Source organism: Hippoglossus hippoglossus, chromosome 3 (genome assembly GCF_009819705.1).
Source record: "Hippoglossus hippoglossus isolate fHipHip1 chromosome 3, fHipHip1.pri, whole genome shotgun sequence".
Taxonomy (NCBI): Eukaryota; Metazoa; Chordata; class Actinopteri; order Pleuronectiformes; family Pleuronectidae; genus Hippoglossus; species Hippoglossus hippoglossus.
This window is the reverse complement of record NC_047153.1, coordinates 18,019,744-18,035,588: the sequence shown is the minus strand read 5'-3', so window position 1 is coordinate 18,035,588 and position 15,845 is coordinate 18,019,744. Positions and strand designations below refer to the sequence as shown.

Below are 15,845 nucleotides of genomic sequence, written 5' to 3'. Positions count from 1 at the left end.
GAGTGTGGACGCAGCCTCAGTGCTAAAGCTGTTTAGGACAGCAGCGTGAAACTTTGAGACTCTGCTGTAAAAACGAAGACACTTTTCCTCCACGACCTCCTGTCTCTCCTCCCCTCAAATACAAACACTTTCACTTTTTTCCAAACAAACTGGCTGTCACCTGTATGGCTCTCTCCTCTTCTCCCTTCACATTATTCAATTTTTGCCCCTTGACAGCAAACATGCAGTCACAGCGTGTGCAGCCAGCTTCATACAGCTGTGCTCGTGGTGTTTGAGAACATCTTTTTTAGGCTGTAGACGATATCACACACACAAATTAGCAGGGCAGAGTTTATTTATTGTCTAGGCCCACACTCAGGAGAGCTGTGTTCACACCGTCACACACGTATGAGGGTCTGAGCAGAAGACGACAACACGTTGAGACATTTTTTAAAGTCAAGGTGCCAAATATCTACAATGAGAGAAATCTCTCACCAGAGAAACTGCTGGTGTTCTGCAGTTCTGACTTTTGTGCTTGTCACATCAAATTACAAGGAGTTTACAAAGATGTCCAACGCTGGTCAAGCCAAGAGGGAACAAGTTCTGAGGACAAACAGATCTTACTGAATACATATCAATGCTCCCCCCCACACCATCTTTTTTATGAGAGATGGATTCGACTACAAATGACACCAGTCGTCATGGTTGTATATTATACAGCGGGTATTACAAAGCATGTTTGCCTCTATTTATTTATTGTCCCATTATTTATTTTTTTACTTCTGGTCTCAATTTGCGGCAAAGTAATAAATGCAGACTGACAAAAAAGTGTCATGATATAAATCCTGCTTCATGTTTTATATTCAGACCTCACCATGTTGAAGTCTACTATTAAAAACAGCTCTGTCATGGAAACCACAGCAGTCCTTCAGGATTAGGTTTTTGAATAATAGTGCCAAGGCAGAAAGAAAAATAAGAAAAGGGATTGCTTTGCCTCATTGTTCACAGCAGAATAAATTCTGTTTTTGTCCTTTTCCCTTATTTCAAACAGCTAAAAGCGAAACATGTTCTTTTTGAAACTGAAATCAACATCGATTGGACGAGTTTTTGAAATACTTCAAATTTCTTTGGTTTGTATATATCGTTTGAATTTTTTTATTGTTTTGTGCTTTTTTAAATCTTGTTGGTTTTCTGAAATTTGTGTTCCTGGCGTCTCGAGGGGCGTTAATAAATCAAATGTATGATTATTAGAAGATTACAAAGAAATTATTACAAGCAAAATAAAATGCAGCCGCAGCCTGTGAGATCATCATAGTCATTCTGGACAAATCCCCACATTAAAACACACACTAACAGAAACAATGACTTGTTCTCACGCCTCTCCATCTGGACTGACCATTCCTCCAGTCTATCACAACAGGCAGGTGGCACGCGCACACACACATACACACACACAGAGACACAGAGGAATGTTAAAACAAATGTTGACTATTTACACTGGACCTGTTGTTGTTTATGTACTTTCTCTCCAATTGCAATTGTTTTTGTTGTGGCTTTAAATCTAACATCAATATGATTCACTGTTCCAGCTACAGACCATCATGATGGCAGTTTCCACCTTTAATTATATAATAATGATCGCAGCTTTACTTCAGACACAGTTACAGCACCTCGACCTTTGATTCCTCATCAGTAAAATTAATTTCTCTAAAGTATTTTTGACCAGCCTGATCATAGATCTGAACCTTACAGAGATATGACTCAACCATTATTACCTTTGTTACTCTACTGTAGTACATATGTAGTATTCACAGTAAAATGTGTTGGGGTAAAGTTTTGCAATGCATCATATTGCACATGGCAGACAAATGTTTATTGTAAAAAGCAGGGGTGGCCCAAGTCTGACCCATGTCATGGTGAAACACACATGTATTATTTTTATGGTGTAAAAATAAGTAACAGTTAAGATATATAAACTATTATCAATTCTAATGTTACGTTAAATCACAATATGCATTTGCTGCCCCCTACTGGTTCATGTACATCTTCACTTTACTACACAGTAAACTGAAAATGATAAACATGAAGAACTTTCAATATTTGTTATCTACTGATGCATATAAAATGTACCATGGGTTTCTTATAGGTCTACAACTAATGATTATTTCCATTTTTGATAAATCAGTCATTCACGTTTGGTTTTTGCTCTAAAAATGTAGTGAAACAATATAAAATGCTGGTAATAGCTTCCCACAGCCTAATGCAACATCTTGTCTTGTGCAACAGTGTAAAACGCAAAGAAAAGCATCACATAAGCCGCTTTCAGACATGCAATGAACTCTTGAAATTCTCCGCACTTTCTCCATAGGAGGTGTGCGTGAACACAAACGTCCATGTGAGAGCCTCAGAGTTCCATCAGACTTTCTCTGTCTGACCCGTTGTATAAAGTCTGCAGATAGTCTAAATAATCTGATTCACCACGAGAGAGTGGCGGGTTGATGAAGCTTCTAACACGCGACAGACACAAAAATGTAAAAAAAACTAAAAGAAAACAAATATCTCCAGATGAAGAAGTGGAGCCATACACAGACACCGAAGGATATGTTGAGTTTGTGGTCATAGGAGCCAATGCCGTCGTCGATGTGATGTAAACAAAATTCCTTGATCTCTGCAGCAGAATTAATCAATCAAATTTTATTTGTATAGCCTATATTCAAATCACAATTTGTCTTATAGGGTTTAACAAGGTGACGCAGACATCCTCTGTCTCAACCCTCGACACGATTAAAGGAAAACTACCAAAAATAAGTTTCGTTGATTATATAATTTTATCATTTTCTATTTCTGTTTAACATAGAACCCCAAATTGAACTTCTGCAGTGTAAGGGCTTGTTTGTGTAGAGAAGTAGTTAATTTCATTATAATAATTCAAAATAACTGGTGAAATAATTAAACAACTTTTACCAGCTTTACATACTAATTTCAATAATCCAGAATTCTAAATGCAAACAGTTTAACCAATGTCTCCTACTTTACATTTTAATACTTAAATGTGTTTTTTCCAGATATTGATCAAGAAGTGTGATCACTTCAGCATGCATGGATTTGACTGGCTCAGGTGTAGTAACATGCCATGAGCGCCCTCTGCTGTCCATCACTGCTGCTGTTCATTGTGGTGGAAACAATGTCAACAACCTAATGCAATCCTGAAATATATAAATAAAACAAACACCATCACCTTACAGTTACAAATATAGTTAAGTAGATACAATTTGTTACGAAGGTAGAGTTGTGCTGAACTGAATTTAATGCAGAGTTGACAATATTGTTTCTTCTTTATAAGGCAGCCAAGATGAGAATAAGAGGAGGTACATAACAAAGGTACCTGACTTTAAGGGAAAATAATCAGCGTAACTGACACAAATACATCCATGTGTTTTATTATTTACATTGCACTGCTGTTGTTGAAAAAAAGAGAATCAAAAACAACAATATTAAAGTTCTGGAGGAATTACGAGATATAAAACAAATTTGAGTTCAGTTCAGTGAGGAGCTTTCTTGTAGACCTCTGCGACGGCCTCTTGCAGGTTCTTTACCGACTCCATCACCAGTCGGAAACTTTCACTAAAGTTGCCGTTACCTTCCTTCACCCAGGCTGCCTGCAGCTCTCTGACCCAAGTCCGGATCCCATCCAGCTGCTTCTGCACCTCCTTCTGCTCCTCCAGCTCAGCCAGCAGCGCTTGTCTGGCGCAGACCTCTGCTTCATAGGCTCTGTGCATGTCTGTCAGGGACGACTCCAGCCTCAGCACGTCCTGGAACGAGAAGGACCACAGCCAAATCACAGACAGATCTTTAATATTGTGAGATCACAGAGAAAATGGCACCTGAGGACATCACCATGGGTTGTTGGAAACTAGAACATATTTTTCAAAATTTTCTGATACTTTAAAGACAAAACATTTCATCAATTAATCAAGAAAATGAACTATGAATGAAAAGAATCATTGGTTCCAGCCCTTATGTAGAGTACAATAGCCACATGTGATATGAAAACACAGGAATGTAATGTATTATAACACTGCTGAGAAAAAGCTCCCATTAGAGACTGTTAACATCTACATTAGGTGACAAGTGCAGGAAATGTAGTCCTGTCCTTTTTCAACTGAAGTGTCCAAAACTAGAAGGTGACTAACTTTTTAACCTATAAAAAGTACAGTTTACAGTTCAGGCAGTATGGATGTGAAGACCCCAACACAAACTTTCTTACAACAGGAATCCTGTAGATGTTCTGTCCTTTTTTCTGAAAGCCTTGGAGGGGTAGGTGGGTAGGGGATTGTATTTACAGATATTTTTCTTGTTTCAAGTCGAATTTGAATGTCGGGACTTACGGACACTTGGATGACATCACATGTGATGATCCAAGATGTCATCCAAGTGCCTCCATACTGCTCCTGCCATTTTATGTTTTAAGAATCAGTCACCATTTACTTCAATTGTATTGGATTTGGCTGCAACACTGTTTACCCCTGAAACTCCAAAAGTGTTTTGTGGACTCAAACACTAATGACCGAATTCAAATTTTTGGGTGAACTATCCCTTTACAGGTTCAGTGTGTAAGATTCAGCTGAACTGAATCTATTGGCAGAAATTTAATATAATATAATCTTAGTGGTGTTACCAGTATTGTCTTATCATCTACATTGTACGAATTGTTGTTTTATTTACACCACAATGGGCTCACAATATTTACATCAGGAGCGGGTCCTCCCTACGGAGGACCCTATTTTTATGAAGATTTCTAAAGGTTACCACAGGTTCTCTTTCATGTTTGACTGTCACTAATATAACCCACTGAACCTTGAAGACAAGATGTGTAATTGAACTGAACTTGAACAGTGAACACACGCATGAAACAGTAGCTTGTTTGCACTCCTCCACCCACCTGTAGCCCCTGGGGGTATTTGTTGTGGGTCTGGTCTTCGGGCAGCAGCACATTGGGCGGTACGGAGAAGCAGCGGTTCACCAGCAGCGCCTCCATCCGCTCCGACAGCTGCTTGAAGCGCTCCTCCAGGAACTGCTGCAGTTTGCGGCTGCACTCCCGAGCCCGGTTCCGCAGCAGCTCCTCCGCCGCGTCCGACTCGCCTTTACTCAGCTGCCTCACACACACCTTCTCCACCACGGGTAAGATGTCGTACATGCAGTCCTGGAAGACGCTGTACACCCGCAGCATGCAGGTCTGCGGGGTGAAGCCGAAAAACTGAGCCTCGTATAGTTTTAAAGTGGACGGAGAGAGACTGTCTGCTTCTCCGCTGACCTCCATGTTGCTCTCTTCCCGCGCCATGTCAAACCACTTTATTCTTCTCCCTACTTCTGCCTGTGACGTTCATAGGACAACACGGCGCATTACCGCCACCAACCGGTATGGAGGCCAACTCGAGAATAAAATGTCAGTTGGTTTTACGCCAACAACCTTTCAGATTTTTATTTTCATTGCATAATAAAAGGTCTCTAGCTTCCAATTTGATTGAGAAGTTGGTTTTGTGGCAAAATGATATGATCATATTCATAAAACAGCTTAGATCGTTTCGTCTTCAGTTTTACACAATTCACATTGGATCAATCTCTATAAAACTGGATAATATTTTTGTTTATATTTATATTGAGAACTATTTTGTGATGTAAATCGTTGAGAATAATAGATTTTTTATAATGACTGAACTGTACTGTTTTCAAACCGTTCGCTCGTGACGTCAGGACGCAGGACGCAGGTCTCGGACACGCCCCCTCGCTGGGAGGAAAGGCACATGCGCGGGACCGCTGCTCCTCCTCGGGCTGTGTTGTTAGCGGCTCCTGCTCCCACACGTGCGGTGCTTCCTAGTGGTGGCGACATGAAGCTTCATGCAGCATTGACGCTTTCCATCCAATTGGTTCACTCATGGGCCGAAGCTTCATGGCGCTGTGCCATCAAGTGGACAATAAATGTAAAACAGGCAGAGTGATTATAATGACACCAATGGCTTTGGTGTGTGAAGCTTTGAATTGAATAAATGAATGAATGATGTTTGTGATGCCAATGCATAAATTATTAACTTATTAATATGGTGTCTGTCTTTATGATACAATGGCGGGGTCAAAAGGGAAAGTGGAAACAAATTGGGCAGAGGGTTGTGATGTGAATGTGCTTGTGTTACTTGTAACATGTAACACGTAAAATAGGGACAACATTTTATTCATTTTTATTTAAAAATAACAACTTTTCCACCGTGCTGGGTTTCAGGCGGTTTCTTTTTTTTTGGAAACAAACGCGCAATAAAGTCCCAAGTGCACACAATGTGAGGGGGGGGGTCCATTGCGTTTCGCTGCCCCTTATATTTCGATTCGCACGCCAAACCCGCGAACCATTTCCTGACTCAGTCACGTGGTACGGCCGGCTCGCGAGGCTTTGAACGTCACCACATACGTCATCAACACAAGCCTCGATACGCGCTCCACAAAAATCTTCCTGGATTACCCGACACACGCTTCGAAGCCTCGACACGGAAGGACACATCACTAGTGCTTCCTATGTGAATCTCTCTCCTCTGAACCCGGCTACAGATTCATCCTGCTCCGTCACATCAGGTAAACCAGCAGCTAACTATTTGGTGTTTGTGGTTCTGCGCAGCCGCCTCTCCCGGCGGGGACAGAGTTTACGGTCCCTGGAAGTTTAGCCGGGTTGGCTGCTGCTAGCTTCGCGGTTTAAGCTAGCAGCTGCCGATGCGTCTACTTTTTTTTTTGTTGTGGTGTTGCTAACGTTAGCTAGCTAGCAACTATAGCTAGCCTGCCTGGCAAACGAAGCCGAAGTGCGACACAAGCCCTGTGTGATGTGTGCGTTTTTCCATGTGAAGCAGAAATGTGATGTTTCCATTGTGTCGTCCTCTCCAGGTGCAAAGCCATACAATCCAATAACCATGGGGGCTTATCTGTCGCAGCCTAACACGACCAAGACCTCTTCCGATGGCGGCAACAGCCACATGAGCTACGGCTACTCTGCTATGCAGGGCTGGCGTGTCTCCATGGAGGTAAGACGGAAAAAAAGAGGGGCCGCATCAAAAGACAACCATGTTGCCGCCTTGTGTCCTGAGGAGAGATCAGTGTGCAGTTGTAAATGGCGGGATGAACGTTAGTGAGGCTTTTTTCTGTTGGTTTGGCTGCAGCTGGTGTCTCACATCCCTAAACCAGTTTATCTCCCAGCATCCACTGCAGTGATGATTAAAATCCATAACTCATCCTCGGGGGTGATTTTAGCTGAGTTACTTTACAATCTCTCTCTGACAGTATCCAATAGTGTGTAGCTGATGTCCGCTGTGTGAACCACTTGTACTGAAAGACCTTGTGTCGCATTTTGTAGCCACTTGGATTTAATGCACCGGCTATCAACTTAATAGAGAAGGGTAAAATTGTTAACTAAGTACATGCATTTTAGTGAATCAGTCCAAAGACATGTATGAACTTGTGCAGTGATAATAACACGAGGCTCATCTACAGTTAGAGAACACAAACTTTGTTGTGTGACACAACCTAAATTCTATTATTTTACCTGACTGACTGAAGATAATCCTCATGCACACTTGAAATCTAACCCCTTATTAGAAGCTATTGTGTAAAATGTTCATCTTAAAATAAACTAAAGCTGTCAAATAACTGTAGTGGAGAAGAAAGTACATTTCCCCCAGAAAAGTAGTGAGGTGTAAGTATAAAGTAGCATTGAGTGTAAATACGCAAGTTCATTACAAGTATCGGAAAACTACTTAGATAAATGTAGTTGGTTACCTTCCACCACTGGTGAATGTACATGTTTTCTAATGAGGTTTAACAGGATCTTAAAAACGTCGAAAACAGAATAATCTGTATTTTAAGCCTTAAAATGTCTGAAATAAGTTAAAATATCACGTACTAGGTCTTCCATCGCACATTTGTGTTTTATTAAGAGAAATATATTGGCTTAGTTTGTAGCTCTCAATGATACAGATATTAGTATACTGTAATAAATCTACAAACAATACCAATGAGTAAGTGATAACTGACAAACACCCCAGTCATAGACTACGGACACCTGCTGTTTCTGTTCGTAGTTTACAAGATAACATGGTATTTTGAGGGCTATTCTCTACTTGGCTACTTCATTTAATCTTCAATTATGACAGAGTGTAGGTAAAACTGGGACTCTGATAGTCATATCTATTATACTTCACATAGGTCTTAAATTTCATTCATTATGGTCATAAAGGCGTTCCATCCCTCATTACACTGTAACATAAGATGCACCCCCTCCCCTTTTGGGAATGAATGGAACAGTTTTTGTAGTCCTATCCCCTCTCGCCCACTTCCAAAATGTACACATTGCTGCTTTGAGCACCAAGAGGGGAATTTTGGTTGTAATTTTTGTCTTTGTTTTTGTCACAGGATGCTCACAACTGTATTACAGAGTTTGACAAGGATACCGCCATGTTCGCGGTATATGATGGACACGGAGGTAAGATAGTTATATTCTACTATTTCTAGTATTTTCTTGCTAAACATCAACACTTACACATATTCATAACATTGGTGGTGCACAATACACAAACCTGTTTTAATAACAAACACCTGTCAGAGACAAATGTCCTTTTTTATATCACAAGACACCATCTTTATTGTTTCAATGATTTTTATCTTCATTGTTTGTTGGACATGCCCCTCAGAGCACTGTGTGTAAACACACCTGCCCTGAGAATTTATACAACCTGCTGTTTTCTTTTAGGTGAAGAGGTGGCTCTTTACTGTTCAAAGTACCTTCCTGACATCATCAAGGAGCAGAAGACCTACAAAGATGGCAAATTGCAAAAGGTGAGATCCTGTAGAAGCCCCAGATTCTCATGGCCAGATGTGTATTACTCTACTCTGGCATAGATACAGTTTACATGTGAGTGTGGTCATCTTTTTTTGTTTGGATCCGCAGTCCACACACGTTCACCGCAGCCTCTGAATAGACCTGCAACATGAATCAATGTCCTGCACAGGTCAATTTTTTAAACCAGCACCCACGAAACTCTGTACCGCACACAACCCGCTGGACCTGCCCAGACTGCTGTCATATGCCCTGCAACCCGACCTGTCACCCGTGATTAAACATAACCGCTACATACACAGTCACTTACATCTGATGGGTTATGCTTCCTTGAGTTGTGATCTTAGAATAGTATCTATGAATTGTCCTGTGACGACGTGTCTAGTTTGCAGGTATCAAAAGCTAATACTGTTAGGCACTTTTTACAAGCAGCGAAATCACTCAGAATGTATTCATCCCTGGTTATTATTTGTCTTCATATGATCTACCATAGGCTTTATATTAGCTGATTTAGACTAAACCCAATGTTACACTGCTACTTGACTTTTACCGACAAACCTTCCTGCTTGTTTCCAGGCACTGGAAGACGCCTTCCTGGCCATCGACGGCAAAATAACTACAGAGGAAGTCGTCAAGGAGCTGGTCCAGATCGCTGGACGACCCACAGAGGAGCCGCCTGTTGAAAAGGTGTCAGAGGAGGATGATTGTGAGTACACGTTTATTTCATTTATGTGGTATGGTTTGGTGGGGATGTCCGTTGTAAGAAAAATAACTGGGAACACCCAGTCTAATAAAATAGGAAAGGAAAATGTCACAACAAAGATGTGAAATGAAACATAGCAAACTTTGAGAATACAATAAAAACTAGTCATGCTGAAGTGTGGTTGTACACACCACTAATAGATTTATAACAGTGATGCAAGATCTGAACAACTCCTGAGTCAGCTCATGTTTCTGCTTTTTGTTTCAGTGGAAACAGAGGAGGCCGCTTTGCTCCACGAGGAGGCTACACTGACCATAGAGGAGCTGCTGGTTCGCTACGGCCAGAACCGCAATGCTGTCAAACACGCTGCTGCCCTCAGGTAGACCAACAAACTTGTTTTTATCATGCAGGACTTTGTGGCAATTATGTACTGTGGCTTCAACATTCAATAAAATTGGCTCACGGGCCTTCTGGAAAATCTTACTTCAATGGGGTCCTCACGCAAGTCCACTATAACATTTTCATCACTTCCTCCTTTCTGCACATTTAACTGATCCCCTTGTCGACATAAAGAACACAATGATAGCATCTCACAATGTCACTAATATACTGTAAAGATGTGGTATTGGTTCGGTACATAGGTTCTCTACTAGATATCCTGGATGTTGTAATATAGTCCAGCGTTATCTTAGTAGTTGAGTAAAACAGTAGTTAAGATTTTAAGACTAATGTTGCTTACCTCTCTTTCCTCTTTGTGTTTTGTTCTCAGTGCGGCTGCTAAGAAGGCGTCCTGCCCACAACCTGAGGCCTCGGGAGAAGGGGAAGGACAGAAGAAAGAGGGGCTGAACGGACAATTGGAGGAGGAGAGCAACGGGAAGGTGAAGCAAGGCGAAGGAGCGGCATGTGCATCCAAGCTGCGGGCCTGTCGGAGAACAGCAGCGGGTGAAGGCAGTGGTGCAGGTACAGAATAGATGGCATGAGATGAAAAAATGTGTTTGTTTACATGGTAACAAAAAAGCTTCAATATCAAAATGAGTAGGTGAACGTAGAAAGAATTTTCAGCCCTTAAACAAGTATTCAATTTGAGCACTTATTACACGTCCTCTGCTTTTTCTCCATTCAATATTGCTCACTTTTCTCTTGTCAAACACCCTGTGTTGCCGTTGCTTCACCATAACAGCAGCTGACGGTGGAGAGTCTGGGAGCTCCAATGGAGAAGAAAAGGCCGGTAAGGCTGGTAAGGCCGAAGGAGATGCAGGTCCTTCCTGCTCCTCTCTGCCCTCCAAGGCTGGAGGAGACTCAAAGTCGAGGTTCTTTGATGACAGTGAGGAGTCTGAGGAGGGAGAGGAAGAGGAGGGCAGTGATGACGAGGTGAGAGCAGGAGACCAGAATAGATTTTTGCTTTGCTGCAAAAACTTACTCACTTTGAAAAGCATCTAAAAACTTTTTTTATTAGGATGGTAGTGAGGAGGAAGAAGGTGACAGCAGCGAGATGGAAGAAGAGGAAGATACAGATGAGGGCGAAGAAGACTCTGAGGAGGAAGATGAGGAGGAAATGTGTCTACCTGGAATGGATGGCAAGGAGGAGGTGTGTGCAACTTCCTGATCAGCAGTATGACTGTGCTGCCAACTACATACATACATAAATACATACAACGTACATGGTGTTAATTATTTATATAATGAAAGTTGTCACAGTCTATTTTCAAGGGTGTTGATTTGCTGTCGCCATGTGAACTCTATAAATATCTTCCTTATACAAGAAAATGACAGTGATCACAAAAGTATTTTGAACTCTTCCAACTAATTTTACCCCTGTTTTAACAAGTCTTCAAATTTTATAAAAATTGTTGTTAGACACCAACAAAATAAACCTGTAACTAGTTTAAATGTTGGGTCTTATCACATTTTCACAGCCTGGATCAGACAGCGGCACCACAGCTGTCGTGGCTCTGATCCGAGGGAAGCAGCTGATCGTGGCCAACGCTGGAGACTCGCGCTGTGTGGTTTCTGAACGGGGTAAGTCAAAACAATAAGGAGCCAGTTTACCTCAATAATGCGCAGTATATATATTAAATATATCCAAAATATCCAACTTCATTCTGGTGTCTATTAAGCCCATTACAAATAAATTAAGTATCATTTGTATCTGTTTGCTGCACCATTTCATTTTGTGACCTAATCACTTATTTATGTATAATGATCCATAAAGTTAAAATATGATTGCAAGAATATTCAGGAGTTCCCTCTGTTAGGATGTCATTCTACATTAAAACCTATAGTAAGTGTCAGCACAGCAAAAAAAAGTGTCTGCTCTGAAAAACCAGTGCTGCCTTCAACCCTAAAAAGAAATGTTATGTACAAAACATAAGAATCTTAAAATCATTTCTTACTCATTCTTATCAGTTGATCCATTGATGTTACTGGACTACAGCCGATCAAAGTTGCCACTGAAATGTGTAGTGGTAGATATTTGAATCTAAGGCTTTGCTGTTATCTTGTATGTAACCGAAACACTCTGTTGCTGTAGGCAAAGCTGTCGACATGTCTTACGACCACAAACCAGAGGACGAGTTGGAACTGGCTCGCATCAAAAACGCTGGAGGGAAAGTGACCATGGATGGGCGCGTCAACGGTGGATTGAACTTGTCCAGAGCTATTGGTATGGCTGAGTTGGTGATTTTTTTTTTTTTTTTCCTGACTAGTCAGAATTAAACTCAATGCTCTTTGTCAACAGTCATTTTCGGTTTTGAATTCAAATCACAATGTCATATTCTCCTCCTCTGATAGGATCACATTCATAAGAACGGATTCATTTAATACATATTTATCTGGACTCTGGTTCTCAGGTGACCACTTCTACAAGAGGAACAAGACTCTGCCTCCAGAGGAGCAGATGATTTCTTCGATGCCGGACGTCAAAGTTTTGACCCTTAATGAGGAGAATGACTTCATGGTCATCGCCTGCGACGGCATCTGGTGAGTAACAGTGGCGGTATAAGTGAGGCCCAGTACTAAAGAGAAGTCATTTCTGGGAAAAGCGAATTGCAGTTTTATCTGGGTGAAACTAATATACTTTTCAGACGTGGTAAAAGATCGGTGTATAGATTTTCTTTCTCGCTAATGCCACACTCAGCATTTTCGGCAGTATCAGAAGCATTTCTGATGCTGGTATCAGCGCATCTCCAACTAGAAGTTATTCTCTAACCTCGTCCCTGCCTGCATACTCATGTGTGAGCCTGATAGTTGTTCCAAAGTCTTGATCTTATGAGGTCATTAAGCACAATGAAAGGGTTTCTGTAGCTGATAATTAGCACTTTACATGCTTGAGATTGTTTTTCCTTTCGATTTGTCACTCACCTGTTGATGCGCTCCGTGTGTGTGCAGGAATGTGTTGAGCAGTCAGGAGGTGGTGGACTTCATCAGTAAGAGGATCAAACCAGACCAGAGTGGCAAAGCCAGACCCCTCTCATCTATTGTGGAAGAGGTGAGAAAGTTTCCCATACACACTTGTACACAAATCATATCTGTAGCCGGCTTCAGAGCCCAGAAATCAAAGCAATAGACATGGAAACAAATGGATTTGACGTTCTGCAGTTTTAATCACTGTAGAAATGGACATAAACACATGCTTTCCTCCGTTTCTAAGTGAGGCATGAGGATGTTTACATGGCTGAAATTTGCTGATTATTCTATCAATCACTTATATTTAATTTGCAACTAATATGTAGTGAGTGTGCTATCTAGCTTATAGCTTAATGTGACACTAAAAACATTGTCCTTAGTTCATACCTTAAATGTAAAATACCTTGCGTCCTCCCGACAGCTGGTGGACCACTGTTTGGCCCCTGACACATCTGGAGACGGGACAGGATGTGACAACATGACTTGCATCCTCATCACCTTCCTGCCACACCCGTCAGATGACACAAAGAAGAGGAAGCACCAGGAGGAGGCCGAAGGGACCGAGCCGGAGAAGAACGGAAACGACAGCAAAAAGGCTAAAAGTGACTAGAGGAAAAGAGAAACTGTCCCAAGGAGAGCAGCTGGTCCCAGACTACCCCAGATACACCAGAGACACATTCTGTTCAAAATGTAATCCTTACCTCACAAAGTATTCACCCTAAGACAGAAATCACAAATTCTATATGTTTGCTCAAAGATCCGCTGAACTTCGATCATCAGTATAGTTCTTGTCGTCTGTTTTAGGTGGATTCACACTTTCACACCCCTCCAGTCGTTTCTTTTGTTTGGTTTTGTTGGAAAGAAGCTGGACACACTTTAACTCCTTAAATCCGGAACAGTCGGACTGAATACTGCATCGCTTACCATGAATTTATTACTGTCTAACTTGGCATCTTGTAAAGGAAACATTAGAAAAAATTATCAATTCAGAGGATCTTACTGTCCTTTGTCGCCCAAATTAAGGTTTCATGCCATGGGACAGCGAATGCGAGTCTAGTGTTGCACTGAATGTGTTGACGTCCTCTGTGTCATGCTACATCCAAACTGATGTGTTTTTTCCTTTTTTGAAATTTCAAGCCCCTAAATGGAAACCTTTTGTAAATGTAGTTTGCCCAAAATATGTTAGGAAACTCCAGGGTTGCATTTAGAAACTTGGAGTTAAATAAATGATGGCGCAGATGTTAGCACGCTCGCTTCATGATCAGGTGTTGTCATTCACAAAGTATCCTCCCCTGAGTCATCACGCTCTTATCACAATCTTTTTCCAACAGCCTCAATCACCGGTGGCGTGTGCAACCTGGAGGTTTAATACCTGCAACAGTTCCACCTCATCAGTCCAAGCTAAGAAATCCCTCGTCAAACTCAAACGATGTGCTTCCTGTCGGACTGGTACATGCGTGCTTAGTGTACATGTTAGTATCGACTGAGATCATTTGGTTTTGAGATGAAAACATATTAGTGTGGATGTACCCCAGGCTCCTCTCTGGTAGTTATCTCACTGAGAAGAACTGAAGGATGTTTGGGTTCTAGTCCAGTTTCTTTACTTCAACATTTTGACATTTTTCTTTCCATTAGCACCCATTGAAACCTGAGTTATTTTGTTTTTCAGTCACATTATATATCCCGGTACTTCACCATTTTCCTGCCTTTCTTTTGATTCCTGCTTTGTGTCTTGTCTTGATTGAAAATCTGTAAATTTCTAGACGGCAAAAAGATGTCATGGTTTTGGGAACGAGTGTATTTTCATCTGTAAGAGATGATAGCATGGAAACGGAGGCAAGCCTTTACATGTCTCTCCAGAGAGAGGTGTTGATAGAAGCCGTGGACGAGCCCTCCACACGCAGCTCATCTCCAGGACTCTACCTTTCTCCACCCAGTCCCTCTCTCTGTCTGTCCCCCGTTTCCCTTGTTACACCTTTTTAAGACTATCTCTTGAACATGTGTTTTATTTAAACCGTATTTCCACTCAAATGTTCATACATTTCCTTTTTGATGATTTAATCCTTGGCAGTTTTTAAAAAGAATCCTTTTTGTGAGCTCACTCTGGAAACGTCTTGACGCTGGACTGCGGAGAGGATGCACAAGGTTCATTTTGAGTGGAAATACAATTTGAATTTCTGAGCACCAAGACAGTGTAACTGTTAGAAGAATTTTCTTTATTGTCAGAATCCTCATTTAAAACCATGTTGTGTGACTGTAAGTTTGTTTCTAGTGTACTATCTCGTCACCATGCCCTTTTTTCTGTACATAGTTTTTTCAATACTTGTAATTGAAGAAAAAGAAAATGCTTTTTCTTTGTAACCGTGAGTCAATGTGACATTTTGGTGCATACCCTTTTGACACCAGTATGTAAGTACATACAAATACATTTTTTTAAATAATGCGACAATTGTGTTCTGTGTGTTTCATTTACATCAACCAGTGTCTTTATTTACGAACATTCTAGCCACATTTAATTGTGAAACAATTTTCGTATATTTTTTTTTATATTTGGTGGTTAAATGCTGTGATAAGAATTTAGACCCCACATAAGATGAATGAAACGGACACATCTGCAACACAAATCAATGAATACATATGAAGTTGACTTGGGTTCAGGAGCAGGCCCACCACTCACACACCCCTAATCGCCTGTCAAGCCTACATTTAGCTGGTCAACCCATCACTCTCTCACCACCCAACCTTTCCTTTCATTTGGTCACCCTTTTATCTCTATCCTCTGCTCAACCTTACTTTCATCCCTTCACCGTCCTTCCCTCAACCTTAACCCATCAGCTCAGTTGGGTCAGATTGTTGAATCCACTGTACCCTGTGAAATATGATAAAAAA

General features: G+C 41.2%; 2 protein-coding genes across 3 annotated transcripts; one reads left to right on the top strand and one right to left on the bottom strand.

Annotated features, from left to right (window-relative positions):
* Positions 1-3,390: 3,390 nt before the first annotated feature.
* mis12 (MIS12 kinetochore complex component) lies at positions 3,391-5,336 on the bottom strand. Its single transcript, XM_034581598.1, has 2 exons — positions 4,922-5,336; positions 3,391-3,791 (listed from the first exon to the last, which is right to left on the bottom strand). The coding sequence occupies exons 1-2, from the start codon at positions 5,318-5,320 to the stop codon at positions 3,522-3,524; spliced, it is 669 nt and encodes a 222-aa protein (XP_034437489.1). The 5' UTR covers positions 5,321-5,336; the 3' UTR covers positions 3,391-3,521.
* Positions 5,337-5,792: 456 nt separating this feature from the next.
* On the top strand, positions 5,793-14,140 carry ppm1g (protein phosphatase, Mg2+/Mn2+ dependent, 1G). 2 transcript variants are annotated; one of them, XM_034580245.1, is made up of 15 exons: positions 5,793-5,853; positions 6,542-6,600; positions 6,904-7,040; positions 8,425-8,494; positions 8,762-8,847; positions 9,425-9,554; positions 9,819-9,930; positions 10,321-10,511; positions 10,732-10,922; positions 11,008-11,139; positions 11,468-11,570; positions 12,082-12,213; positions 12,401-12,530; positions 12,939-13,038; positions 13,378-14,140. In XM_034580245.1, the coding sequence occupies exons 3-15, from the start codon at positions 6,930-6,932 to the stop codon at positions 13,564-13,566; spliced, it is 1,677 nt and encodes a 558-aa protein (XP_034436136.1). In that variant the 5' UTR covers positions 5,793-5,853; positions 6,542-6,600; positions 6,904-6,929; the 3' UTR covers positions 13,567-14,140. The 2 variants fall into 2 exon arrangements, with proteins under 2 accessions (XP_034436136.1, XP_034436128.1); XM_034580237.1 differs by having other exon boundaries at positions 5,802-5,844; positions 6,533-6,600.
* Positions 14,141-15,845: the final 1,705 nt, after the last annotated feature.

What these genes read in the sequence shown, in the direction of transcription:
- mis12 (XM_034581598.1), bottom strand. Translation starts at nt 5,320, where the DNA reads ATGGCGCGGGAAGAGAGCAACATGGAGGTCAGCGGAGAAGCAGACAGT. An exon ending in AATACCCCCAGGGGCTACAG is followed by an intron (nt 3,792 to 4,921) that starts GTGGGTGGAGGA and finishes TTCTCGTTCCAG; the next exon opens with GACGTGCTGAGGCTGGAGTC.
- ppm1g (XM_034580245.1), top strand. Translation starts at nt 6,930, where the DNA reads ATGGGGGCTTATCTGTCGCAGCCTAACACGACCAAGACCTCTTCCGAT. An exon ending in GGGTGAAGGCAGTGGTGCAG is followed by an intron (nt 10,512 to 10,731) that starts GTACAGAATAGA and finishes TCACCATAACAG; the next exon opens with CAGCTGACGGTGGAGAGTCT. An exon ending in GAATGGATGGCAAGGAGGAG is followed by an intron (nt 11,140 to 11,467) that starts GTGTGTGCAACT and finishes ACATTTTCACAG; the next exon opens with CCTGGATCAGACAGCGGCAC.